The sequence below is a fragment of the Strix aluco genome, chromosome 5, assembly GCF_031877795.1.
Source record: "Strix aluco isolate bStrAlu1 chromosome 5, bStrAlu1.hap1, whole genome shotgun sequence".
Classification (NCBI taxonomy): Eukaryota; Metazoa; Chordata; class Aves; order Strigiformes; family Strigidae; genus Strix; species Strix aluco.
The window spans coordinates 32,486,896-32,512,772 of record NC_133935.1 but is presented as its reverse complement, the minus strand read 5'-3'; the positions used below and the strand labels follow the sequence as shown (position 1 = coordinate 32,512,772).

The window sequence follows — 25,877 nt, the reverse complement described above, 5'->3', positions numbered from 1 at the left end:
ACCTTGCCTTGGTTTAACAATCACAGTTTGAAGCCAGAACAACCTAAATCAGAAAAAGACTCTCACTTCAAAACAAGAATCTCTGGAGAAGGAAACTAAATCAGCACAGTTCTGTCTGTAAATTTTCTCATGCAGATAAGTACTGAAGCTACATTGGGAGTTTAAAACCACTTTATCCCAGACTGCATCCCTTCAGCCATCTACCCTGCTAGTTGGTCTTACAGCAAGACCAAGTCACAGAGGGGCATCACCTTGTAAGGAGGCTGAGCTGCTCTCTACCAGCAGCTGCTGCAGAATCTGTAGGAACCGACTCCGGAGGAGGTCACAGACAAGGACATCCTCATTTGTTTCCAGGAAGGTCCTTAGAGTCATTAACACCTTCCAAGCCACCTCCACAGAGCTTGAGCAGACAAGGTCCTGCAAGGGAAGAAGCACATGCATTACCTTTCTGCCCTGATTAGGCAGAAGTCACTGCTATTTAATACCATTATGCTAATCTCGTGCCTTGGGAAACAGCCTAATAAAGCCCCATTCGGATTAAGTATGTCCTGATTAAATAGAGAACTGGAAAAAAGCAGACGGACTCTCATTTGATAGGCACCTCTGAGTAATATCCTGTTTAAAGAATGCATTTGGCTATGTAACTCTCATCCAGCACACAAGTGTAGGGGTAACATATATTTAAGGTCAAGGTTTTAGACAAGTGAGATCCTAAAGGCAGGGCCCTGCTTCCAAGAGCACAGAGTCTCCGGCACTTCTGCTCTCCTGGTTGTTTTGAAAAATCAGGTTGCATATTAAAGATGCTTACCTAAAATCAAGCTTATGAGTCAGTCCATAGTTACTCATTTTCAAAAAGCTGGCAGCCTGGTATCTGCAGTAGCAACATAACAGCTAAACTGCATGAAACGTACATAAACCAGACAAGCAATCACTCAGTCATGGAAAATGGAAGAGTCGTGTACACAGCATTCAGCCCACGAACCTGCTTCTTGACTAGAGAGCTCTGTCTGGAGTCTCTGAGCTGAATCCCACAGCCAGTAGCCTTAATTTGGGCATACTTTTGTTGTTAAGGTGTTTAACATTAAATTCACCTGCACAGCATGTACAGATGCAGTTCCATAAAGATCAGGCAGAAAATGCCTGGTAGTGGTGACATAATATGATCATCTCAACACGTATTATGTCAGCACAACCTCTTCTCTCCTCCCCCAGTAGTCCTGGCTACTGCATTGCAAATGGTACAGCTGAAAGAGGTAAACAGAAAACTGGTCTCAGCAACCAAGCCTACAGCCTGCCAGGACAGCGTACTGCCTTTTCCAGCTGCCTTTCCCTATCACACAGTAGTCATGCAGCCAGACGGGGATGATGGAGAGGAAATGGCTCTGGGACCCCATACCCAAAGAAAGCAGTTAAGGTAAGAACAGGCTGTCTGTGCCAGAAAAACCTCTGTAGTTCTGAGACTGATTCCTGCCTGTATATGAGACCTTCAGGGATAAGGGGCAGGGAGCTGTGTGCACAATCACCTACGCCGACATAGATCTGTGCCATATGACATTCAGAAATGTAATCTAACGTCAGTCAGCCTATCTCTGTTCTCTGAGAGAGCAGCTCAGATCTGGAGCATAGAGAAGACAAGTGAGACAGTGTGTGATCACGACGACATTCACCCCCAGATGAACACACACAGCACAAAATGGCACTAACCAAGGGCCACAGCCTTCCTGGTCCTGTTCAATGCATCACTGTGTTAACATCTTCCTTCCTACTCAGAAGCTCAAGGTCTCAGATGAAGCCACTAACCATCTGTTCTATCTAATCCAGACAATTATTAAAAGCAGATAAACAAATAAATCATCCTCGGAAGAACATTAATATTTGTTTCACTGTACCATGCAGAGGCCTTTCCATTTTACTAGTGCATTCTTAGGCTGAGGTTATTCACCTCATAAGTTTTGTTTACATCTGACAGTATATTTATCCCAGGATATTGCACTGTTTTATTAGCCCATCTAAATTCAGATTGATTATGCTCTTTCCCAACTGAAAGGTGAATTGTCAAAGCCTGTGATTTATTACAACCCACTTTAAAGACTGGGACAGAGCTAAATTAATTTATTTCTGCAAGATCACATAGCAAGACAGAAAAGAGAGAGCAGGAATGTTGTACCATTCAGAGGAGGAGCCACTCTTTCTCTTTTGCTTACTGATAGACCTGTGACGTATACATGTGCTTTAGTTTATGGAGTGATAGGTTCCAGAACTACTGCCACAGGTAACAGCATAGGCAAGTCTCATGGGACACTTCTCCTCCTTAATTTGTAGTGGTATGTCAACTCATTGATCACTTTTACTAATGCTCTGCAATGGTATCAAACGCCTGGATGTTGCTACCTACTCTGCAGTATCACCCTAACTGTGAAAGAACTGCCCTATGCAAAAGCCCTCCTATCAGTCATTTCAGTAACCTGGGATATTAAAATTTACTTCACAGCCTCTTTGATCAGAACAAATACATGCCAGTCTGTAATGCCTGATGGGTGCCCACTCAGAATCAAACCTTGCTTTTTCATTGTCTGCTGATGTGGCTTTTTATTCTCAATGATACATAGTTTAATTCCTCTAACAGGCTAGAGAAGAAACATCACAGCTCTTAGCTTTTGCACTTACACACAAGTCTCATGTTCTTGTGTGGAAATGTTAGCAAGTATTTACTATCTGACTGGCTGATCAGTCATGGGACAAGTGGTCACTGATGGGGAGGGGTGACAGGGCAGGTGGGGGAGGTGGAACTGAGAGAACGCCTCTGAGCAGCCATCAGAACCTGGATTCTGTCATGATTACGTATGTTAACAGAGCTCATTACACCAGCTAAAGGCAAATACACTAGTCCTGCTACTTCCAAGGCCCCTTTCTCCCTTGCACTGACTAATTTTCCCTGTCCCAAGATTTTTATTTTCTCTTTTAAGAGCAATAAAATGTGCTATTTGCAGTCCTGAAAACTCAAGAGCACTGCAAAAATCTCTAACAAGACTCTTCAGTTAAAAACAAACAAAATTAAAACCCCAAGCAAACAGAAAGTTGTGCCCTCAAGACCTGTCTCTGCATGCTGCTTTTTTGAAGTTCTTTGTTCCTCAGACTGTTCTCATCTATCAGTAGTAAACCACTGCTCCCAAATTAGCAAAACAGCTTCTTGAAAGGCTGTCACAGAAGAATCTGGAGTACCCAGCTGTGTATCTGGATAGAAAAAGGAATGAGGTTTTTCATGGCATACATCAGCAGCACCCTTCAGATCCCTTCCTAGCCAAGTCTCAAAAGATCCATTTCTTTCACAGTGGATCGATGACGGAGAAAGAGCTAACACACATACACAGTCCCATTTTCCTTATCAGGCTTCCCTGGGAGGTGGAAGTCTGTGTATACTTGGGCCCTTCTAGCAGAATCCTTGGCCTTATAACAGCACTGAGAGCTTTAAGAACCAAAAAGCCCCCTAAATCAGGGCCAGGGTAGCAGCCTGTCCTTGTGAAAGTCACGTACCAGTAAAATAAGTAAAATGCTGGAATTGCTCTTCAGAATGAGAAGTAATGGGTTAGCACTGTTTGGCTGATCAGACATGCCAAACCCAGCTTCTTCAATCCCAGTTTGCTTGCAGTCTCCCCAGGAAAACCAGAGTTGGAGGACTTGGTGTCCGAATCTCCCCATAAATTCAGGGTAGTGCAGGAAGAATTTCAGCAGGAGAGGACAATGGACGTAGACCAAGCTCAGATCTGGAAAACCATCCAGGATCCTCCTTATGGTACACAACGACCTCTGGTAAGTGTGTGGGAGGGAAAGGGGGAGGGGGAGAGAGAACAAAATAATCACTAGATACTGAATATCAAAAAGCTAAGTGATGAGAGTTTACTGTGAGAAACAGTCACACTGCCTTTTAAGTAGACAATCAGATATATCAGTTAAACATCATTTTGTGAAGCCCATTTGCATCACAAAGGCTAAGAAACTTGTAGGCTTTATACAGTGCTCAAAGCTGTGCAGCAGCAAAGAGCCATATGGGAACACTAGAAAGCCTGCTGCAGAGGCTGTAGATGTGTTCAGGAGACTGAAGCTATGAAATTTATTATATTCCATACGTGAATTCACAGCCTATCCAACGCATTTACACTTCCCACACATACACAAGTTTATTCAGTCAAATCTACATTCCCTAGTGGCTTTTCACAGTTAACTTCCCAGAGTGCAGATGCACTGCACACTCTTCACTCATTCACCGCTCACCACCTATGTCAAAATACTTTCTGTAAGGGGGTTGATGGGAGTGGGGAGAAACCTCAGTTTCAACAAAAAAGGTCCAAGAGGTAGGAATGAAATCTTCTTTTACCAAGTCCAGGGTTTTGCCTTTGTCCTGACAGACAGCAAGGAGGTAAAGTGCAGCTCTGAGTACATATGCAGGGGGACAGTCTCCATGGTCCTGTGCTGATAGGAGGAAATTTCTTATGGCTAAAAATAATTCTGCTTCTGGGACAAACCTACATTCAAGGAAATTAGAGTGGAAACAATAACATTAGACATGCCTTACCCACCAATACATGGTATGTAATGGCCACAAAACCAACTACCTTGTATACTCCTGGCTCACCTGTCCCCATGGGTGCAGGCAAAGTATAAGAGTAGTATGAAGCAGTGTTGGTGGCTGCAAAGAGACTGATCCATGGAGAAAGGCTCAGGGGTTTCAGCCAGGAGGAGAAGGCTTTCAGCAATGGTGTAGTTTAATTGAGGCAGACCCTTCTGCAGGAGCTCAGACATCTCTTGCTCTAGAAATAAAACTAGTATGAGCAGGCAGGCAGTGATGAGGAATGTCTATGACAAAGCAGAGTGGAACAGGGGGATGAAAGCATCTGCCTGCCCTAACTCAAGCACATTAAATTAGGGAAGCTCCCGAGGTAAGAAATATCAAGGCCAACCTACTACCCCCCAGTCTACGTACAGCAAGCACACCTCTATGATTTGGCATGAATAAAGGTGTGAGACCCGATTTAATGGAGCTGGCTTTGAGGATGAAAAGACACTTCTCTTTGAGGTTCCTAGCTCTTTGCTGATGCTGCCTGTATGGTGACCAACCACTGCCAGTGGGAAAAGTAGTTTTTGTGATGTGGAAACTTTCATCTCATTTATTTGTGACTTACCTGTTATGGAAAGTTACAGTATAGGCAGGAAAGATTTAGAGAGTATGCCAGAGGGAAGAATTACCTTAATCTGCAGATATGGGTGACTATGTGGCAAGTAACATTGCTTCAATTAAGCCATGTACAGTTGTGCTAATAAATGCCACCATGTAAACAAAACCATAGGCAGATGAAACACATTCTTTCAGGTAGTATTCCAAACTCTTCAGAAGGCATTCTCTGAGTGTCATCTCCTTGCTGGATCAGCTTAAAAAAAAAGCTGGGAAAAAGAAATCTCTAAATAGAATTCCCTTCCCTTCTGCTTTGTCTTTTTTTTTTTTTTAATTATTATTTTTGCACCTATTGCCTAAATAGAGGGTGGCAGAGCCTCAAACTAAAAGAAGCAACTTGTCTCTTTCCCCCAACTTGCCCTCCTGAGAAGAAGTTCTCTCCTTCTCTGTGGCAGAGTAAAGGCTCAGGCACAAGCTGCAGAGGAAGCTGGAACAGGCCTGATTCAAGGCAGGATTACTGTGAAGAAGAGCAGAAAGATACAGTGAGGAAGGCTAGAAACATCCTCTTCATACTTCTAATATCACATGCTGTCTACCAGAACCTCAGTTTACTGAATGATTACATACAAGCACCTGCCCTGTCACAAGAAGACTCCAGGAGCCAACGTGGGCTTCCAGGAAAACAGGGAGTTCCCAAAGGACAGTCAGCTCACAAATGTGGCAGATGTGTGTGGCGACGTCAGTGAACGTGTTCACATACCTTGGGACAATATGAATACAGTGGGGTACTTTCACAATCATCATACCTGGTATACACAGGGAGTCCTGTAAGGGCAGGTTCTCTAACACTGCAGAGAATGGGAGGTGTTTGAGGGTGGCTCCTGATACCTGATTCCACTGGCAAACACCAGTAAGGAGATTTTGTAGCAATGGCATTTCCAGGGATGGACAATGAAGAATGCCAAAATGTTAACTAAAAGGGTGAGCACAGCTCTATTTCCAGGTGTTTCTCTCTCTCCAATTATTTCCTTGCAGGATAGGACATAACCAAACATCTCTGCACTATAACATACCATCCTTGGTGCCCCACACTACTGTATTCAGAGGCCTAGATCACCCACACACACACCATCCACACGCACAAACATCCCCACTCTAAGTTCCACAGTAGTAACCTGGACTAGGGGTGCTGTGTATTTTGTTTACTCTTTTAATGAAATGCAGTCACAGGGAAGAGGAGGTAAAACATCTCTGCAGACCACAGAGAGTCTCCCCAAGTGCTCCTCAACCTAGAAATCACAGCCTCTGCTACAGAAGACCCTTGGCAATGTCTGCTGTTGAAGTCTTCCTCCTCCCTCCTATTTCTTATACGTTATCACACCACAAGGAAGCCAGAGCTGAGATGGAACTGATGCTACTGTTACTTCTTTTCAGAACACCCACTGATTTGACTACTCCAAAGTCAGGCTGCTTTATCTCTATCTGTGCAGCTCACGACAGAGCACAGAATTCTCACAACACTGTGAAAATCCACCCGCCCCCTACTCGACTGCTTCTCCTTTCTTCCACATCCAGCTTTCCCATTGTCAGTAACCATTTACATTTTGCAATAAAATACAACCACTCTTGAGTCTTTCAGCTCCCATCTTGCCTAATCAGGTGCATTAGATAAGGCACGATCTGCTTTCCCATCTGGCAAATTTTGACTTGCTCGCAATACACACATCACAATACCTTTGTACAGAGCAAAATCTGGCCTTCAGCTCCAGTGTCAGTTGGATGAAGGAGGAGGATGCTAGACAGAAAGCAAGACAAAAATGTCAAAGCAGCACAGAACGTGTGCGATAAGGGAAAAGAGTAGGCAGATTTCATAACCATCCCCACATATCTCCAAGCAAACCTGGTGAATAGGGCAGGCCATCTCAGTAAGAACACATTTGTTAGGTTTTCTCACCCAAAGTAAACTACTCTGAGTTTGGTTTGGAGGGGAGTATCCAAGATTCATTTGTTTTCTTGGGAGGAGAAGGGAAGATTTGCCAGCTTCACATGTTTAGAATGGAGGAATTCTCTACATCACCTCTCTGATATGCAAGAGTAAGGAATACACAGAATAAATAGGATTTCTACATAGTAAAATCCCACCAACAATTCCAGCATAATCCCTGTCTACAGGAACAGCCAATTCTGAATATTCCAGAGGAAAGGGTAAAGCTGACACAACTTACTTATCTAAAATAAAATCTGTCCCATCATCACTGCTAGACCAAATAACTTTTTCATTCTGCTGAACATGACTACGCACTCTATTCTTACTCATATAAACATGTAATATAACCCTCCACATAAAGTCTCGTTAAGCTCATTGCCTCAATAATATGCAGTAGCAGCAAGTTCCATCAGTTAAGTTAAGAGCACAGAGAACATGATCCCACACTACCCCCATACCCAGCTTTTTGGAGAACTTATTCCGCATGTTTGGCACCACTGTAAAGAGGGTATTAAGTGTTGAGATGAAAACTTCCATCACTGATGGGCTGACAGCCCTTTCCAGGTAGTTCTGTGGAAAGAAGAAAAGATCAGGTGCATTATATCCAGTAAACACTGAAAGCAGCAGCTTTCTTCCGGCCTCCTGCCTGCCCAGAAAGTTAGATTTCTAAATCCAAACAAACGAAGTAACAGTTTTTCCACCAAAATGTCTGGCAGCAAGTACACAGGCTTACAGAGCACTTTGAAAACAACTAACACTCCCCTCTGCCAACGTTATGAGCTGTGCTGCTAACTCTGCAAGACATTACACCAAACAAGAAACTTCTTCCTGATTCTAGCTGCCAACCAGTCCAGCCTTAATGCATAGCGACTAACATTACTGCCCATATTGCCCTGGAAGTAACTGCTCTTACAGGTCAGATGGCTAATTCTCCAGTCTGGCATACAACACAGGACATATGCTTACGTGCAGCTAACATGAGTAACGCTTAACACCTGTGCTTCAGTGTTTTATTGAGTTGTGGCAAACACAGGCATTTAAGCTCTCAACAGAGTCCAGCCCTAAACTGTTTAGAACAGAACAACTCAACTCGCTCTTGTAGAAGGTCACTGGACAATTTTGTCACAGTCCATTAATTTTTACTCAAGTTCAATGAGCAAGAAACAGTACACTGACTCCAGCTTTGCCAAACTGAATACACTGCACCCTCCCTTCAGGGAGGGGAACAGCAATGCCACTGCAGCTGCCTACCAAGAGATTGGTTAAAAAAAAATACAAACAAAACATCTCCAAGCTCCCAACTGAAAGAATCCGTACAGTTGAACCTGTGGCAAAGCACAAGCAAAATTTACTCAACATCTGAAACCACAACCAGAGTCCCATCGTTTTGACAATTCTGCTCCAAGTGTCTTAGTGACAGGTCCGTATGGAACACTACAGCACACGTGACTCTCCACAGCTGCTTTTTAAACCATGTCCCTGGCCTTACTGAGGCACAAAGCTTAGTACTGCCCTTGCTGTGTAGACTGGCCAGCTGCCTCAATACCTTCTGGAAAGAAGTGTGATAATGAAATTGCAGGCACAAAATACAGCTGCTTTTCAGGACACAGCCAAGTTTTGAAACAGTGGCAGAAGGGGAAACAACAGTTCAGGTACTCGTCATTTTCTGCAACATCCAGAGCTGCCATGGATTAGACAGCATGACATAGGCTATGGGGATTGCACAGTCTGAAGAAAGACACTGCCACCTACATGGAAGCTTTATGAATTTCTCCACCCTCTGAGACCATACACTCCCATTTTGCATGAACTGTATAATGCCACATTTGGCTCCGGAGAGGTGGCAAATGCCACAGCTGTTCTTGGTTTATTCTACATGCTCTCTTCCCAAAAAAACACTTATGCAACCCACTCTTGGTGCTTGAAAGCACCTTTCCAGGCACCCAAGGAATAGACCAAGTTCAAAAGAAACCTTACCATGACCATGGGGATGCAGAGAGTGTCACAAATCCTCAACAGGAACTTAGAGAAGTTGTTCAGCGTGTCCTTGCTCTCAGAGTTGGGGGCAGTGAAAGCATTCTCCTGGGCCATGGGGTCACTCTGGAATTCCACTGCTAACCTGCAAACACACAGCAGATACCAGAGAAAAGAGGAATCCTCCTCACTCTGTAAAGGAAGTCAGGAAATACTAGATTTCCATCACAACTTTCACGATTAAGGACCCCACAAACACCTGATGGGTTGAAAATAAAGGAATCTGGCAATCACAGAGTTACCTCTTGAGTGAAGCTATTAAAAGTCAGCAAGGTTGCACGACAGTACAAGTTGGGAAAGGAAGACCTAGCTTCTGTGAAGAAAGTATCTGCTGTGGGAATCCCTAGTGTGGCAAGACTAAAGGTTCTCAGCTAGGCCAGAGAGCCTGGAGCACAATACAGCAAACCTTGTGAAAATCAGCCAGGGAACCATTCAGCTGATCTAAAATCCATGACAGAACTCAAGTGCGCTCTAACACCACCCCAAGACACTGGGTCAGTGCAGACAGGGACACCTGCTTCTGACTGAATTATCTCAGACAAGCCAAAAGCAAGTGATGCAAGGCAAAATAACTAAGTTGGCTAGAATTTTCTAACAACAGCTCTGGATTCATGCACAAACTCATCTACAACCGCCTGCTGTGCAGCTAAGGATGACAGATAGCTCTCGTCCAGCAAAACAGGAAAAGCTAGTGCTTATAAACCCACTTTCATTAATGGGTCACAGACATGAGAAAATCCAAGGCAGCATCTGGAGCAGATACACATTTGTTAAATGGTTAATCCCCTCTGGCAGTGAGACCACATATCCCAGGGCACAGGAGTATGGTTTCACCCATACATTCCAACAGTTCTTACACTGTCAGTAGTTTTGGCTAATTTTCAAGCAGTTCTTCAAAGGCCAAAGACGTGAAATAAACTGATAGGTGCCAGGCAAATTTCTCGGGAGACACATAGAGGTGTCACAAAATTTTCATTATCACTACATATCCCTCCTTCTGTTGTTTCACTGACAAGTGCCATGCACTGAACTCAACTGTGATATTTCAGTGGTGGGGCTGGGTAGAGGAACTCAGTTACAAGGACAGAAGGATGGACGGACATGGACACACACACCACCCACTCGCACACCCCCTGACTTGTTCTCACCTGCAAGCATTTCTGAAACTTTCCAGAGTGTTAAGCAAGAACTGGCCCTGTCTCTGAGGAACTCTGCTAAGATTTCTGTTTGCTTGGTGACTCTGAGACACTGAGAATAGGACATCACCCTGTTAAAGGACAGAAGTCTTCAAAATCTCATTTCACTGTCAGAAAAAAATAGCTTTCTTATCTGATACCAGCAGCAGGAAGAACAACATATTTCCCTTCACTCACTTATTTCACACGGCTGGTTTTTTACTACTGTGCTTTCCCCGGGGAGGGCAGAGTTAGAGAGGTTCTGTGCTCTTCCTAGGGAAGGCAGAGTTACAGAGCTACTAGTTCTGCGCTGCCCTGTCTTTACAGTCTGCATTGCCGTGGTTTGGTCTAATCTGAGTTTTAAACAGTTCAGATAATGAAGCTTCAAACCCTTCTGGGAAAATTTGATATTTTTTTTAAATTTTGTTTCTTCCCATTACTTTTCAGACAACACCGAACAGTTCCTCTCCCTGCTCAGCACTGAAATCTTAGTTCTCTACTCTGGCTCAGATTTGTAAGCAACTATCCATGTGCTAGCTCTTGTTCCCACACAGCATTCCGCTGAGTTCAGCCAGGAGCCCACTGCAGCGTCAGAGCTAATCATTTGCCCAAACTGGGAACCACATGGAACTCAAAATCTACTTTTAAGCCTTAACCCATGGTGGTGGTCTTCTCCCCATACTACCAGATGAAGGCACGGTGACACACTGGTGCCTGGCAGTTCAGAACTCCTCCTTCTCCATTTGATGCTGAGATACCTTAGTACAGGTACAATCATTTCCCCTTTCCTCCCTTTAAAGACTGCCTGGATGCCCTTACTATCTGCCTAATTTCCTTCCCGTATAGCTCCTTATTCTGAATGGAACACCAAGATCTGTATGTGTGCAAACAGACTGACCAACTGCCTGTGGGACAGAAAGTAGTTCTGCCTTCTCCAGGCAGAGAAGACAAACATCTGGTACCACAGAACTTGGGCCTAAAGATAGTTCATCGGGCATCTGGAACTCTGGTACTCCAGCAAGATGCTCTTGCCACTACAGACATGTAATCTAAACCTACATGGCTCTAAGCCTAGAGTGCGAAGGCTCAGCCCATGTCTTTTCACTAGTCATCTGTAATGGAGGCTCTCCTCAGAAGTGCAAAGGTCCCAGCAGCACATCACACTAACTACATATTCCAGGAACAGGAAAGAATTTGCAGTTCAGAGTGGCAAACAAACAGCTCTCTTGCTAAGGGATCACAGTGCATATATGATGACCCTCTTGGTCTGAAGGCAAGCAAGAGATGTTCATTGCCAAAAAACAGATTGACCGATGCAGCTTACAAGGTGGGGGCCTGAAGAAGGGGAAGTTCAAATTACTTTGGAAGACTGGACACGTAAAGAGAGCCAGTGTGCTCAAGTGGTGCCCCACAAATCTTCATGGATTTAGAAAGACAACATTCACCAGCATTCATCTTCTGCTACTTCAGAGACAAAGTTTGGTAGCATCTCAAGGCATGAGGATCAAAAGAAACACCAGAGAACCCAACAACCATAGGGCAAGAGAATGAACATATATACAACATCCACATAGTGTGCTAGGAGGGTCGTTCCTATCCTGGTTGGTCCTACCAACAAGCAACAACAATTTTTGACTTACCGCATGCCTCTTACTACTCTGTGGTGGGGAAAGGTCAGCACATCGCTTCAGCACTGCCTCCAGCAGCTTCTGCAGCTCTTCATATGGGACTGGAGGGGAGCTCAGATGGTCCTTCCTGAACAAGCGGAGAGAAAGACAGCATGCACATTCCCTGCTGGGGACATTCCACCTGGGAAGGCAACACCAGCAGAAATAACTGCTCTTCTGACAGCAATATGCCATTGCCACTTCTCTCCAGCACAGCATACAATATCTGAATGGTGCCTTCATCCACATGTGCACCCGAACACACCCTCACTGCATTCACTGTCTGCTCCCACTACAGTCAGAAGGCATATGACTGTGAAGAGTCTCATGCTTGCTCTTACCTATCCAGATGGGGCACAGAGTGACAAAGCCACAGCAGCCACAGTACAAGCCTGCCTGCAATGCTAGGTCCTTGCTGCAGCAACTTGCTGCCTACCACAGCTTCATTGCCCTGGCAGCCTTTTGAGGCAGGTGGGAAGCTAACTCTGCTGTACCCACACCTGTCTCAGCCAGAAGTCCCACTGCAGAGCACTCACCCACACAGCCACAGGGAAGCCACAGAGACCAACATGGTATCAACAGATCTATCTGAAGAAAAGCCTGCAAATACCTTCCTGCCTACCTCAGGAAAGCTGACACAGCTCTCACAGCCTCCACTACCACCTCCAACACTGGGCAGTTCACTGTCTCCATCAAAAGATCAATGGCTTCTATACATACACCTCGGTTTGTGAATAATTTGATTTCCACTGGTTGCCTGCAAAGAGGAAACAGAGTAAGCAAGGAGAATATTGTCAGAGTTAAGTAACTGTAGGGCTCTCTCCTCATTTCACCAAATGGACAGTTGAGTCGTGTGGTTCCAGCCATGCTTTTCAGTATTCAGAGCCAGCTGCTATCAAGGAGATAGCCTCAAACTTGAGCAGGTGGAGTGTCTGCTACAAAGAGTGAACTTCAGGAGGTCTGGAGCCCTACTATGATGAAAAAAAGCCCACAGCCTGGATAACTGTGTGACTGCACCAGTGAACACTGACATGAAAGCACAAGAAAAACAGGCTTTGCAAAATACATTGATCTCTCTGCCTAGGACTTTATGCTGAGGCCACCTGCTCTGGCATTTGCGGATTCATCTGGCAATTCATATTTCTGAGTAAACTAGCAAACACCACCATCCTAGAACAAGGACAATGCCATGAGAATAGCTTCTCTCACAGTCCTATAGCACTTCTAATGCCAGATGCTGCCAGAAGGACAGGGACTTTCATGAACTTGAAAAGTAATTAGGAAAATAAACACAAACCAACTGTTTTGACAATTCTTCTTGATAGCAAGCATTTTAGTCATCCGATCACCTTGTGGCCCAACACCTCTGAGCATTCACCATGAGACCATGGAGGGATGACAAGCCATTAATCCCATCATTGGACAGAGCTGTGTAAATGGCAGACTGTGTTCATTTGGCTCCTGGAAAGCCAGGTACTGTTGGGAAGGTGGGTGGAAGACAGGCAGCTACATGCGGACAAGAAGCATTAACAGCCTGCCAGAGGACCTCACCGAAGTGAAGCAAGAAAAGCAGCACAGCATGACAGGAGCCAGACTTGGGAGTCAAAAGTATTCGCTGTTATTCAGTTTTCACAGACATGCCTGACTAAAGCAAGCCAGGAGCACATGCTCCCATGCACAAATGGGAGAGGAGCATGAACTTCAGTAGAAATTACACTAGTAGCCCAGCTACAGGGCAAAAAGTGAGCAGAGGCAGAACCACTCTTTTTAGTCACTCAGTGGGATGAAACCCAGCTTGGCAGTCACCTCACATTCTGCTGTGAGAAAAAGCTGTGAGGTGGGCAAGGCAGGGAAAACCCCTCAGGTACCAGGAGCAGCCTCTGGCCCAAGCCATGAGTGATGTGCTGAACTTCCAAATTGTTTCTACTTACACTGTAATTCTATTAATCCTCTGTATTTCCTTCCTTTAATCGCTGACTTCTGAAGTAAAACACATCAGGAAAAAAAAAAAGTCTTCACTGACTCATGCAGTGAGGAAGGGATGGAGGAGTATTGCTGACTCATACAAGAGGCACAAACCCACTTGCAATATGGTGCACTATGATGTCTTCAGGGCCTGAGAGAAAAGTGTGAAGGACAACACTCTTGCAGTTTCCTGCAGCCTCTTGTCTTTGGGCCCCAAACTGTGCCTGACACTCTGGCTGTGCCAGGAGAGACAAGGCTGTCCAGGAAGAGCTACCCACCATCCCTGACATACTGCCAAGGGGAGCAGTATGTCCTGCTTGGACAACACCAGATTGTGGGGCTCACTTACACAAGAGACTCCAGCTGCAAGCAAAAACCAAGAGGAGAGGTTCCAGGGTAAGACCCCTTTCCCCACTATGAGATAGTTTTAAATAAAACATCATTTCTGAGGCAAAGCTCAGAGAAACAGAACGTGTGTGCTAGAAAATGAGAGTAATTGCACAGAGCGTACTCTTTGTTTTACAAGCACAAACGCTGTAATTAGTGTTTCCCACATCCTGGTTTCTCTTTTTGACAGATCCCACACTGGCATCATCACACTGTTCTAGCACTGCTGCTTTTCATTCTCCTTTTTATCCTGCCACTTGCTACAAAATTGACTATGACATTTCCAAAATTCAGCTCAAGGGCTCTCTTGGGGGAACTAAGTGGCAAAAACAAGACTCTGTCACTCGCATGACAGGACGGGAACAAGATCATAGAGGCAAGAACAGGAAGCACAGAAGAAAAACAAGCCAGGGTATGTTATTCCTTAGTCGAAAACAAGATGAAAAAAGTGACAGAAGACATTAATATTTCAGCATAGAATTTGGTTTTGCTGTTTGAATTCAGCTCAGATGATGATACAAGACTAGAAGTCATGGAACTTGCATGCTCTGTTTTGTCACAGAGGCACACTTAGCAGGAGCTAGCCTGCTCACATACACCTCGACCCTCCTAAGCTTCCCTCCTGTTCTATCTACAGCTGAAAGGAGATTTCACCTCCCAGATTGGCAAGGAAGCAGAAAGAGGCAGATACACTGGTGGATGCATGCGCAAAGACAACAAGCTGGGAGGTTCAGAAACAACCATCAGACCCTTCTTCACAAGAATAAGGGAGATGCATTTGTTCGGCAACATCTTTCAAACACAGACTCTGGGTGTGTCGATATTTGGTCTCAGACAAAAACCTTAAAAAGCAAAAGCACCACAGCCTCCATTTTGGGGCACCAAACTGCCTGTGCAAGCCTGATGGGGGTTCTCCCTTACCGTTTCAGTATTTCAGTGAAGAGCAGGAGCCCTTGTTTGTGCAACTCCACGTTGTTCAGTGGTAGGACATCATGAAGACTCCTCACCAGAGATTCAATGCCTGCAAAATTCAAGAGAAGTCACAGAGAGGGCTTTTAACACCCCAAACTCCAGGATGGAAACAAAAATAATTTTAGGAAGGAAGATTTGAACAATTATTTTTCTGAGTCACTGACAGAAACAACTACCCAAAACTGCTGAGTGTTCATTCAGCTCCCTGATAATAGTCCCCAACCTCCACTGCTAGAGGCAAGTTCAAAAGAACAGAAGCAATTTAGCCTTTTTTCCTAAATCTGCTCTTCGCATGTCCACAGAAACACCTAATAGTAACTTAGGTAGTGTCGGTCATGATAACTGGTTATTGTAACGAATGCATGCTCACCAGGAACTCGTTAGGACAGTGACACTATAAATTCAAGCTATGCTGGACATCACAAACACGTCTGGTAGGTATTCATTTGCAGTCCTTTATCCATCCTGACTGGAAATTGTGACTGTGTGTAAAGCGTTTAAATTCAGCCAGAGGCACAACAAATGCCCACAGTATTACTGCAGTCACTCTGTCAGAAAGGTTGATGACTCACCATAGACCGTGTGACACTTCGAGAAGAAAAGGCGCTCTTCAGTTAGGAGGAGCAGGCAGCAGTACACTGACCAGATGAGAATTTCACTGTTGCTCGAGAGACATTCAAACAGGAATTCTGCAAACACACACACAAAAATAAGGTCACCCTGGTAAGAGGCAGTCTGCTCACAGCATGGCACAGCTGCCCCTAGAACAGAGCAGAGGAAGGAGGAGGAAACAAGGAAGCATAGCCACAGCCACAGGGAGAACGGTTGTTATAACGAAATGGCAGGAATGGAGAATGGCATGGATGCTTGGGGGTATGCTAGTCTTCAAAACAAGGTGACTGGAGAACAGAGTCCCACAGGCAGGCATCTTCCCAGCACAAACTCAGCTGGCAGGAGCTGAATTGTGGCTCTAGCCTTTGGCACAAATGAAAAGCCGCAAAGCAAGCTTTACCATGGATGCAGTGATCTTTTTTTCCCTCAGAACTTTTACATTTCCCAAAGAATTTGTAAAATCAAGCCATTTCTGTCTTTTGGGATTCCAGAGAAATAATAAACCATCTCCCACAGCCACATTCTAAAGCTAAATCCTAGACCAAATTCTGTGCAAACTTACAATATTTAGTGGGATAAGGTGGAACCCCAGCCAGTTTAAGCTTGTATCTAAGGTCCTGCAAGAAGGACCTGGACCTCCAGGACTTGTCCAAATTCTTGCTGTGGATACTCCATTCTGCCTGTTGACAGCTGCTTTTATACTTTCAGTTGAAAACTTACTCTCCCGTTCTATTCCTAAAATCACAGTAGCCATTTTTACTGGTATAAAATGGTTACTGCACACATTATGCCATCAGTGGATTTCATGGAGCCAGACTAAAACAAACATCCAGAGAGTGCTTTGATATTGGGAGATAATAAGATGCTACTGCATTTCTTCACCTGGGACATCTGCGTGGATAAAAGCAGGAGCATATCTGCTGGGGGAGTGAACCAACGTTGCAGCCAAACAGTGAGAACTTGCTGCCTGTAACATCTCATCTCTGGTCAACAAAAGCTGTTGGGCAACAAAAGTCAAAATGAGAGAGGAATTCAACTACACAGATATGAGTAGGAAACAGTTTACATTTTAAAATTTAAAACATAAGTGAAGATGTCTCTTTTGGCATATATTTTGCAGATTAAACTTGCTAAGGCAAGATAAAACACTGGACCAAATACACTAAAAAAGTGCAAAATAAGAACCACAACAGAGAAGATTATGAGTACAAATAGCTCTGCCCCCGTGCTTAGTCATGCTGGCACTACAAGTGCTGTATCAGACCTCAAGTGTGAGTGAGTAGAATCAGCTGAGGCCAGGAGTAAAATTTCCCCCCTCCAGGATGCAGGAATGAACAATGAGATAATCTGTGGGGGTGACCCCACTTCCCACTGCAGCCTCTATTGCTGGTGATGGCAGCAGCATACTGTGCCCCAGGTAAAGATTCAACACAGTCCAGCAAATTTTTTACATCTGCCGACAATTCACTACTACTCCAGCAATCACCTTTTTGAGAACAAGTGGCAGTGGGTTTTCCCCTTCTAAAAAGTCAGCGTTCTCAGACTCCTCCTCTGGCTTTGAATTATTCATGAGAATGGATACAAAATGGTCAGATTTCAGCAGCTCCTTTAGCAAGCCTGCAAAAGGGGGAGCAAGAGCGAGCACCATATTGGGCATAGCAATGATTATATTAACACAGGAGTATTTACAGCCTAAGACTTGTCAAATTCCTCCCCTCTCTTGCACTCCCAACAAAAGCCCTCACCTCCAGTTTAGGGAGCTTCTTCTCTGTGTCCCCAGGTACTGCCACAACCCCCATGTCTTGCAACCCTTTGTTGCTCATACTTTATGCTGGGTCTGATCTGCTCTCTGTTCCTTCTCAGAGATGTGCATGTGCACTGGTACATGATCGCAGGAGCACTGTATTCTCATTATCTTCTGTGCCCCAGTACCCACCCCTTAAACTGTTTCTTTCTTGGGAGAGCTCTTGACCTGCATGTTTCTCCAAGCTACAGTCACTGACCCAACAATAAATAGACATTTTCCCTGGAATACTTCCTAGAGAACTGGCATTTATCTTCCCCTTCTACTTTCACAGGCTCTTACAGAAACAGCTGTGTTCAAGACACACAAAAAAGCCCTCAATATAAAAGTACAGAGCACTGCTACATATATTGATGCAAATCATCAGTACATGTCAGTACAAATTCACCAAGGGTATTGTCTGAGCTATAGAATTCTACTTTCAAAGGAATCATCATCCATTTCTGGTAGCTGAGTAGATGATCTGAGGAGCAATCCAGTTCCTGCTTACCTCCTACAAGAAAAAGGAATTTCGTGGATGGTTTGCAAAGAAGCAATGTCAGAAAGGCTGAAACTGTGCTCCCCAGCAACAGTTGATATGCGCAGTTGGAAGCACAGATGCAAGAAAACGCCACTTTCACATTAGCTTTCTAACCTAAATAACATGATGCCCCACATCTGAAGACTGCATTTATTAGACTCCATCCCACTGTTCTACAAAACCCACCTGGCCACGCACAGTGTTTGCATTCGGACACTTTAGGATGAAACATTAAACTGGGACAGGCCAGGTCACAGTGCAAGCTCTGAAGAAACTCTGAAGATTAGTCAGTGCTCAGCAAATGTGAGGCTCGAGGGACAATGGAGGGCTGGAGGAGTTCAGCATCAGGTCTGGGCCATTTGATTGCCATGGAGTAACAGGAAGGATCAGCTGCCTCATTCTAAGTCTTCCTTTGCACCTTGCAGTTTATCCCGGCAATGCCTTACCCAAACAATTAATCTGCAGCTCCTTTGTCTGCGCACGCCCCAAGGTATTGAGGAAGAGACCACAGAGCCTTTCTTCAAAGTGTGCTGAGAGCCGTTCTGTGCCAACAGGAGAGGAGTACAGTTTGCCATACAAGTAGCACACAGCAGCCTTTATAGCTTCATTTGGGTACGTCAACCCCATCAGCAGATGATCCACTAAATTACCTAGTGTAAGGAACAGAAATGGCAAACATTCACACCAATGAACTGGCTTTTTAAAAGCACCAACCTACTTCCCCTGAAACTTGCAAAATCCCACTGGACAGACCAGTGTATGGGGATTAATGAATGTCACAGCTAGATGATGCACTCACCACCCTCTGTCCCTCCGAGCAGAGGGACAGTAATAAATGGTAGAGGAGCTCGCTGTTCACCATATGAAGATCCATCATCCCAGCTCCCATAAACAGCTAAGCTTGCTCACCAGACCTCCAGAGGCTGGACCAAGGAAAGAAAAACTAAATCTATGTTGCCTGTGAAGCAGATCCACAAATCCCAGTTCACGGAGGCTGGTTTTGCCAGGCTGGCTAAGAGCACAACAGCAAGTCTGCTATGAAGGTACTGACCTGCAACCCAGGAGGCCTGAATGCCACCCCAGCTTCTGGACAGGCTTCTTGTGTGACCTTCATGAATTCACAAAGGGGAGTGCATGCATGCATATGTGTATTGGGGCTGTAAACACTACCCTTCAGTGGGGCAGGACACTTTACTCACTGTGCTCTACTACCAGTATATCAGCAAAGCCTGGGATGGCATCTGCCAGCTTGCCCAAGAGAGTGAATGTGGGCAGGCTGCTTCTCATGGTAGTTGCTTTGCACAGCTGTAAAGGAGACAGAGAAGGAAAACGTTTCACTGGTGAGACCACAGTCCAAAGGCAGAAATGCACCCAAACCAGCAAGCCCTCGGTGATGTGCAATCCTTCAGAATAGGATCTTTTCCTAAGCTGGGTCCTCTTCACCATTTAGGATAAACCACAGGAAAACCCTGAACACACCACTAAGTCTCAAAAACGTCTTTTAATTAATTGAAGAAATCTCTTGCTTCTTATTCCTTTTCTTCTCTCTCCCCTCCAGCTGTTACATGAACAGATGAACCAGCTGAATTTCTCCCCACTTTCACTACTTCCCAATTTTTTGTACCCCATCACAAACTTAGGAATGAAGAAAGAAGAGTCCACGGCACAGGTTGGGAAAGCTCCTCATATCACTGAAACAGTAAGGTAGGAAAAGAAGAATCTGAGGAAGCCACACAGCTTCACAAGAGCATCATGAAGCCATATGGCTGCAAGGCATCATAGGAACAACAGGGAAACTCCAGGGTAGACACCAACACTGCCAAAATCACAGCAGGGGAGCTGGCACTAGGACATCCCACTGCAGCAGAGGCTGCATCCCAGCGCACTAGCTGCAGTCTGGCAGGGCCACTCATTCCCACCTCCTCAACATCTGAAAGATTGAAAGGAAAGGCAGGGAATTCATCTTCACTGACCTCTTTTTGGCTTTCATCCAAAATGCAGAGTAAGTACTGCTCTGATTTCAGCTCCACTACAAGCCGCACCAGAACTAGGCACAAGAAACAGGATCAGTAATTCACACCCAAGAGCACTCACAATCCATCTTCCACAGGCCTTTAGCAGACCAGTGAGCAAAGAGCTTAGAAATTAAATGAGCACAGAGGTGCTGAGAGAGCAGAGTAACACCAGCACTCCCAGCGCTATTAGTTCTGATAGCCCAGCCCAAGCTCTCTGCAGCAACATTAGAGCAGTCCTGTTCCAGCTGCACTACAAACCATGCATGGAAATGAACTGCAAGCAACAAACTGAGCATCAGGACACCAGTAAACATAAGGAACCAGGAAGGGAAGGAAACAAAGCCCTATCTTAAAAGCTTAAAAATTTCTGGTAATTGAATAGAGCAGCTTTGTACAGTATGAAAATTGGCCTTTAAAAACTTATCTTTCCAGAGATGGTATCAGAATGGAAATTGCTGAGTATCCTTAGATGCAGACTGAGAGCTTCCTCCTCCAACTGCTACTGTGTGTGAGCTAACAGTGCAGTCTATCAGCCAGTCCTCCCCACTGCAGTCATCCCATATAACTTACCAGAAAGCAAGGTCCCCATCACCTTTGTGGCACTATTCACCTCCTCAGCCCCAAGTAAGGGCTGTTATGCTTGGTTCAGTGCAACTTTAAGAACTCTGTCTGCTCTGTCCTAATAAGAGCAATCAATGAGAAACCATGTTTAGCAGGCACTGGCTGCACATCACCTGGGGTTTCCCTAACAAAATCTCAAGGGAGTTGCCTGATGCTGGCAGCCTGCCTCTGCCTCCACACACATAGCAGTGGACCAGTTTCAGAAAGAACAGTTCCTCTTCTGGTATTTTTAGAACCTGAGCACCTGAATGTTCAGCAGATAAAATTTTGACAATAGCCCCCTTACTGAGACACTGTGCTGAACATCGTTCCATCGGATTTGGTAAGGCTCTCTTGGATGTATCTTGCTGTCATGGCATGACTCATTTCAAAAACACACTCTTTTGATTTGTATTCTAGGAAAGCATCATAAAAAAAAAAATACCAGGGACCTTTAAGTTCACCATCTCTTGGTGTATCCAGGGCAACACTGGAGGTTTATCTAGCAGACCTACTTTAGCTACAGAGCTATGCATCTCAGCAAAGATGTATCTTGGGACCAGTGATCTGTAGATGGTTTAATGGCCCTTTCTTGCCCTGTACTCTCAGAATCTCTAAAAACTTTCAAGAGTTAAGTAACACTAAGTTAAAATTCCTCTGTTTGAGAGCATCCACCCCTCAACAGACTGGTAACATGACAGAAAGAATTCTCACCTTTTCAACACCATTTCAAGCAAGTGCCTGAAATCTGAACCCCCTCTGGAAGAAACTGGTCATACCTCCTTTCATCTTTCATGGCTGCACAGGAGGAAATCATTGCATGCTAATAGCAATAGACTCAGCAGAGATGCCCAAGGTTAACTGGACTGCAGAGATTCCTTTGTCAGACCTGCAGGTGTTCCTTCAGATTTCAAATGAAGGACTGCTCCCAAAGAGGAACCTGCAGCCTGTGCAGGTAAATCCCAAATACTCTCTGCCCTGAGGAGAAAGCAGTAGATCCCAAAGCTCACTGAAGCCTACAGGAAGATTTCCATTTGCTTTGAGACTTCAGTCAGGTCCAAAGATGCCAAAAATGAGACACTGTTTACCACTGCTATGCATCTGACACTAAATTCACGGCACACACAGAACCTGTGAGAGAAATGCTAAATACTTAAATCTCCACACACTCCCCTGCCCCCAAATATTGGAACAGCCTGCTCATCACTGTTCCATTGATAGAAAATAGATGCTCTTCCCAATACAAGCTGTGCAGAAGCTGAGCATCTCACTGTAGTTATCAGACAAGACAGAGCTTCCCTTCACTGTCAGTAATTGAGATGTGGCATCTGCCTCTCACCTTGTACAAACAGGTCCAGGGCACTGCTGTCTTCCACAGAATGCAACATCCCTAAAAGATTAAACCACAATCAGTCATGGAACTCATTCCCATTTATGATCATCAGTGCTGTAATGCCTTCTTGTAAAAAGAGCTGCAAATTTTTTTCAGAACTGGTTTGTTTTCCCCACTTCACCTGACACCAGCCTGACTTTGTCAGAGGAAGGTGGATACTCTCAGGGAGTAACACAAAAGGCGCCTCCATAAGCAGGACACAGGGACATGAAGGCATTCGGTTCTCTTGCAAATTTTTTTATGTACTTTACAGTTGAAGTCAATGGCTCCACCTATGTAAATAAATATGTAACTGCTACCATCAGCACATCTCACTGCATGTAACCCATATTATCCATCTGAAACAACACTCCAGATTGACAGCTCAGCTGTCAGTTATCCTTTCTATCTTCCATTCATACCAATTACCATGAACAGTCTTCTCCCTCCACAATCCCTTGAAAATCCCAAATGTGAACATCAGGTTTAAAGCATATGGAAACTATTCCAATGTTAAATTGAACCTGAAGGCACCACTTCACAAGTCATTTGTACAACAAGAGCATAAGATTGTATATATTAAAATAAGCCACTGTCTCACACTACTACATCACAACAGTGAGAAACTATCTCCCAGTTCCTTCCAACTTCAGGTACCTACAGCAACTGGCATTTGGTTCAAACCCCCACTTCTGCCACACCAAACGACTTGTTTCAACATATCCAATCAAATTACCTCCCCTCCAGAGACTCCATGACCTCTCAGAAATTTGACCAACTAAACCAATGTTATGACATCGTAGGCGAAGAAATTACTTATTTCCTGCCGCATCTGCTCAACCCTCAGTAACTTCCTCACCCTTTGGAAAATACTTGCATACAGCATTAGTGAACATTGCAATATTAGCTATATGAAATTCAGGCTTACCTGAAATTCACCATCTTCTCATATGTAACACTACACCTTTGTTCTCTTAACCCTCTTTCTTCTGCCTGTGCTTATCCCAATATTCTCTCTCAAAAAATGAATGTATTTTCTTCAATTTACTATTAATACTTCCTCCACAGCATTGCTCAGATCTTTGGGGTTCCCTCTTACGCTCTTGCACCAAATGATCCTTGGTTCATTCAAGCTCTATCCAAAATGTACATGTCATTGTTTGTAGACCCAAGTTTAGACTGGGGTTGCAACTGCTCTAGGAGCTACACCAAGTACAGTAAAATCCCAAAGCTGGCCCCAAACCATCCAATTGTAAAGCTTCTCAAAGAGAGATAGAATTATTATTTAAAAGCAGACAAGAGCATTGAAATGCAAGCACAGCTTCCCTGTCTTCTCTGGTATTTTGTGTTACGGTCATACACCGTAGGACTGAATTGGCCATAAGCACCACTCCCTCCACATCTGTATAGGACTATGTGTGCAAGCAGTGCTCCATAAAAACTTGTGCAATTAAGAGAACTAAACCTGCACAAGCATGTGTTTCTAACAAAACTGCTTCCGAAACATGCACAATGCACTTTGTGCTGGGAAATCAACTGGGAAAACACTGTTTGAATTATTCAGTGTATTAAGGCAGGGGAAGGGGCTTGTAAGTCACTTTCCCCCAAAGAATTATCTGTGATGTGCAAATGAGATCATGGAATTAAAGGAATCTAGTATATTTGCTCTTTGAAGGCAGTCACATTCATACCCCCCATCTTTCTCTTCCTGCCTTACTTTTCCCTCATTTAGACCATTATTTCTTCTCCATCAAGATTTTAGACATTTCAAAGACCTTTCCCACAGCACTGCTATGCAAACAGAAACCAGTAAGAGGTGTTCATGATCACAAAGACTGTTACTGGAGATGCACTTTCTGACATCCTGCTGAATGCTATTCTGCTGTGAGGCTGACCCACCAGAAAAAGGCGGTATTACAGTCCTATGGCTACAAGGACTTCTACAAATGTAAACTGATGGTGTGAAAAAACCACTGCATAGATTTGTATTTTGCACATTTGATATTAAATCCTGTAACACCTTTTTAAGCTCACACTTTCATTTCTGTGTGTATCTTCACATAATGCCACAGTTCAGCAAGATGAAAAAGCACTAAGGCACAACACCACAATGGAAGGCATTCAGGGAAGAGTCGTATGCCAGACACTCCCTGTTCTCCAGAAAGACTTTACAGATACATCAAGATACTCTGGAAAACTCCAAGAACTTTATGAACATGCCAGTCCTGCTCCTTAGGGAATAAAGAACTTAATTAACCTATTCTAAATCAGATGATGGGCATTCTTCTACAGGAAGAGTAATACACCTAACAGAATGGTGGAAGTATGAAATTAGGTACTTCAATATTCTTTTGTGTGGGGTTTTTTTTTCCTTCAAATGTGGGTAAGTTCCCACATACACACCTATTCAAAAAAGGTAACTGCCTTCTCCCTGCTGCTGCACTAGGCCACAGCAGAGCTCTTACCCAAGAGAGTTCCTATCAAATGCATGCAGACCCTCTCATCCGGTGCCAGCAGCTGGACAACAGGCAGCGCCTGCCAGACCAGGGCATCGTGGAGACGGCTGAGGACATGCTTCTTGCGCACCAGCTATGGAGCAGAAACAACCCATCAGCACTTTGGTCCGAGTCACCCCACCGCTCCCACCACCCTGGGGGGGAAAGAGTGAACCCCGGGCCCAAGGGCCGAGCGCCAAGGCGGTACACCGGGCCGAGCGCCGTGCTACGGCTGCTGAGGGGGGCCGAGGCTCCGCGGCCGGCGGCAGAGACCAGCTCTCTCTGGGAAGGGGAGGGGGCGGCGGGGCCAGCGCTGCCCACCGAGGCGCTGCCGTCACCCAGGGTCTCCATAGCACAAGCGAGGCAGAGCGGCGGGCGCAGCGGCAGGGCCCAGCGCAGCCCGTGCCCTCCGCAGGCCTCCGCGGCCTCCGCCGCCATGCCGCCGCCGCGCCCTGCGCATGCGCGGGGCCCCGGTCCTGCGTGCCTGCCCCCACCGCGGGAGCCGGCGGCTGCTGCTGCCCCGCCGCAGGGCTGCGGGCTTGTGCAGGGGCCGTTCATGGGTCACCCGCACAGCCTGGCCGCGCGGGAACGGTGCTCCTCCTGAATGCAGCGCCGTGACCCTGCGCGCCCCGGGGCCGGGAGCTTGGCTCGGCGGGGCGAGATAAACCGGGAGGTGGGATTTCCCCGTGCCCCCCCGGGTTATATTCTGGGTTCAGGGTCCGTGCTCGCGCAGCGCTTTGTGAAGCCCCGCTGTGCGCTGGAGAAGGGCCTGTGCCGCCACCCTCACTGCTGCAGCTGAGGGACAGAGGCACAGCGATGGTACAGTGCACTTCATATTTACTAAATTTCATGGTTAATGATTATGCGAGTAGCTATAGTTGCTACTTGTCACTGTAGAGACGGACAAAGCGACACACACACTCACATGGGTAAACAAGTGGCTAGTTTTTTTAATTATTAAAAGCATGCATTTTTATATATTTCAGGTGTCACAATATAATTGGGCAAAAAGTTGTTTTTAACATTCTCATTGGATAACCTTTATCAGTTTCCTCCTGCTTGCTTCATCCTGCTGTGTAGTCAGCAGCTCCTTGAAAGTTAT

The 25,877-nt window shown here is 45.2% G+C and overlaps 1 protein-coding gene across 1 annotated transcript in view; it reads right to left on the bottom strand.

The window, feature by feature from the left end:
* MEI1 (meiotic double-stranded break formation protein 1) overlaps positions 1–25,214 on the bottom strand; it is a 38,724-nt gene extending 13,510 nt beyond the window's left edge. The window contains exons 1-21 of the mRNA XM_074826795.1: positions 25,097–25,214; positions 24,746–24,869; positions 22,248–22,298; positions 20,267–20,340; positions 19,493–19,598; positions 18,740–18,943; positions 17,456–17,586; positions 16,852–16,966; positions 15,930–16,046; positions 15,307–15,406; positions 12,656–12,790; positions 12,007–12,121; positions 10,340–10,458; positions 9,135–9,276; positions 7,616–7,727; positions 6,905–6,965; positions 5,590–5,687; positions 4,634–4,808; positions 4,376–4,523; positions 3,535–3,807; positions 252–417 (exon numbers count right to left, since the gene is read on the bottom strand). Coding sequence (XP_074682896.1) covers positions 252–417; positions 3,535–3,807; positions 4,376–4,523; positions 4,634–4,808; positions 5,590–5,687; positions 6,905–6,965; positions 7,616–7,727; positions 9,135–9,276; positions 10,340–10,458; positions 12,007–12,121; positions 12,656–12,790; positions 15,307–15,406; positions 15,930–16,046; positions 16,852–16,966; positions 17,456–17,586; positions 18,740–18,943; positions 19,493–19,598; positions 20,267–20,340; positions 22,248–22,298; positions 24,746–24,869; positions 25,097–25,213 — 2,683 coding nt within the window. The 5' untranslated portion in view covers position 25,214. The remainder of the gene's footprint in view (positions 1–251; positions 418–3,534; positions 3,808–4,375; positions 4,524–4,633; positions 4,809–5,589; positions 5,688–6,904; positions 6,966–7,615; positions 7,728–9,134; positions 9,277–10,339; positions 10,459–12,006; positions 12,122–12,655; positions 12,791–15,306; positions 15,407–15,929; positions 16,047–16,851; positions 16,967–17,455; positions 17,587–18,739; positions 18,944–19,492; positions 19,599–20,266; positions 20,341–22,247; positions 22,299–24,745; positions 24,870–25,096) is intronic.
* Between the last annotated feature and the right edge of the window lie 663 nt (positions 25,215–25,877).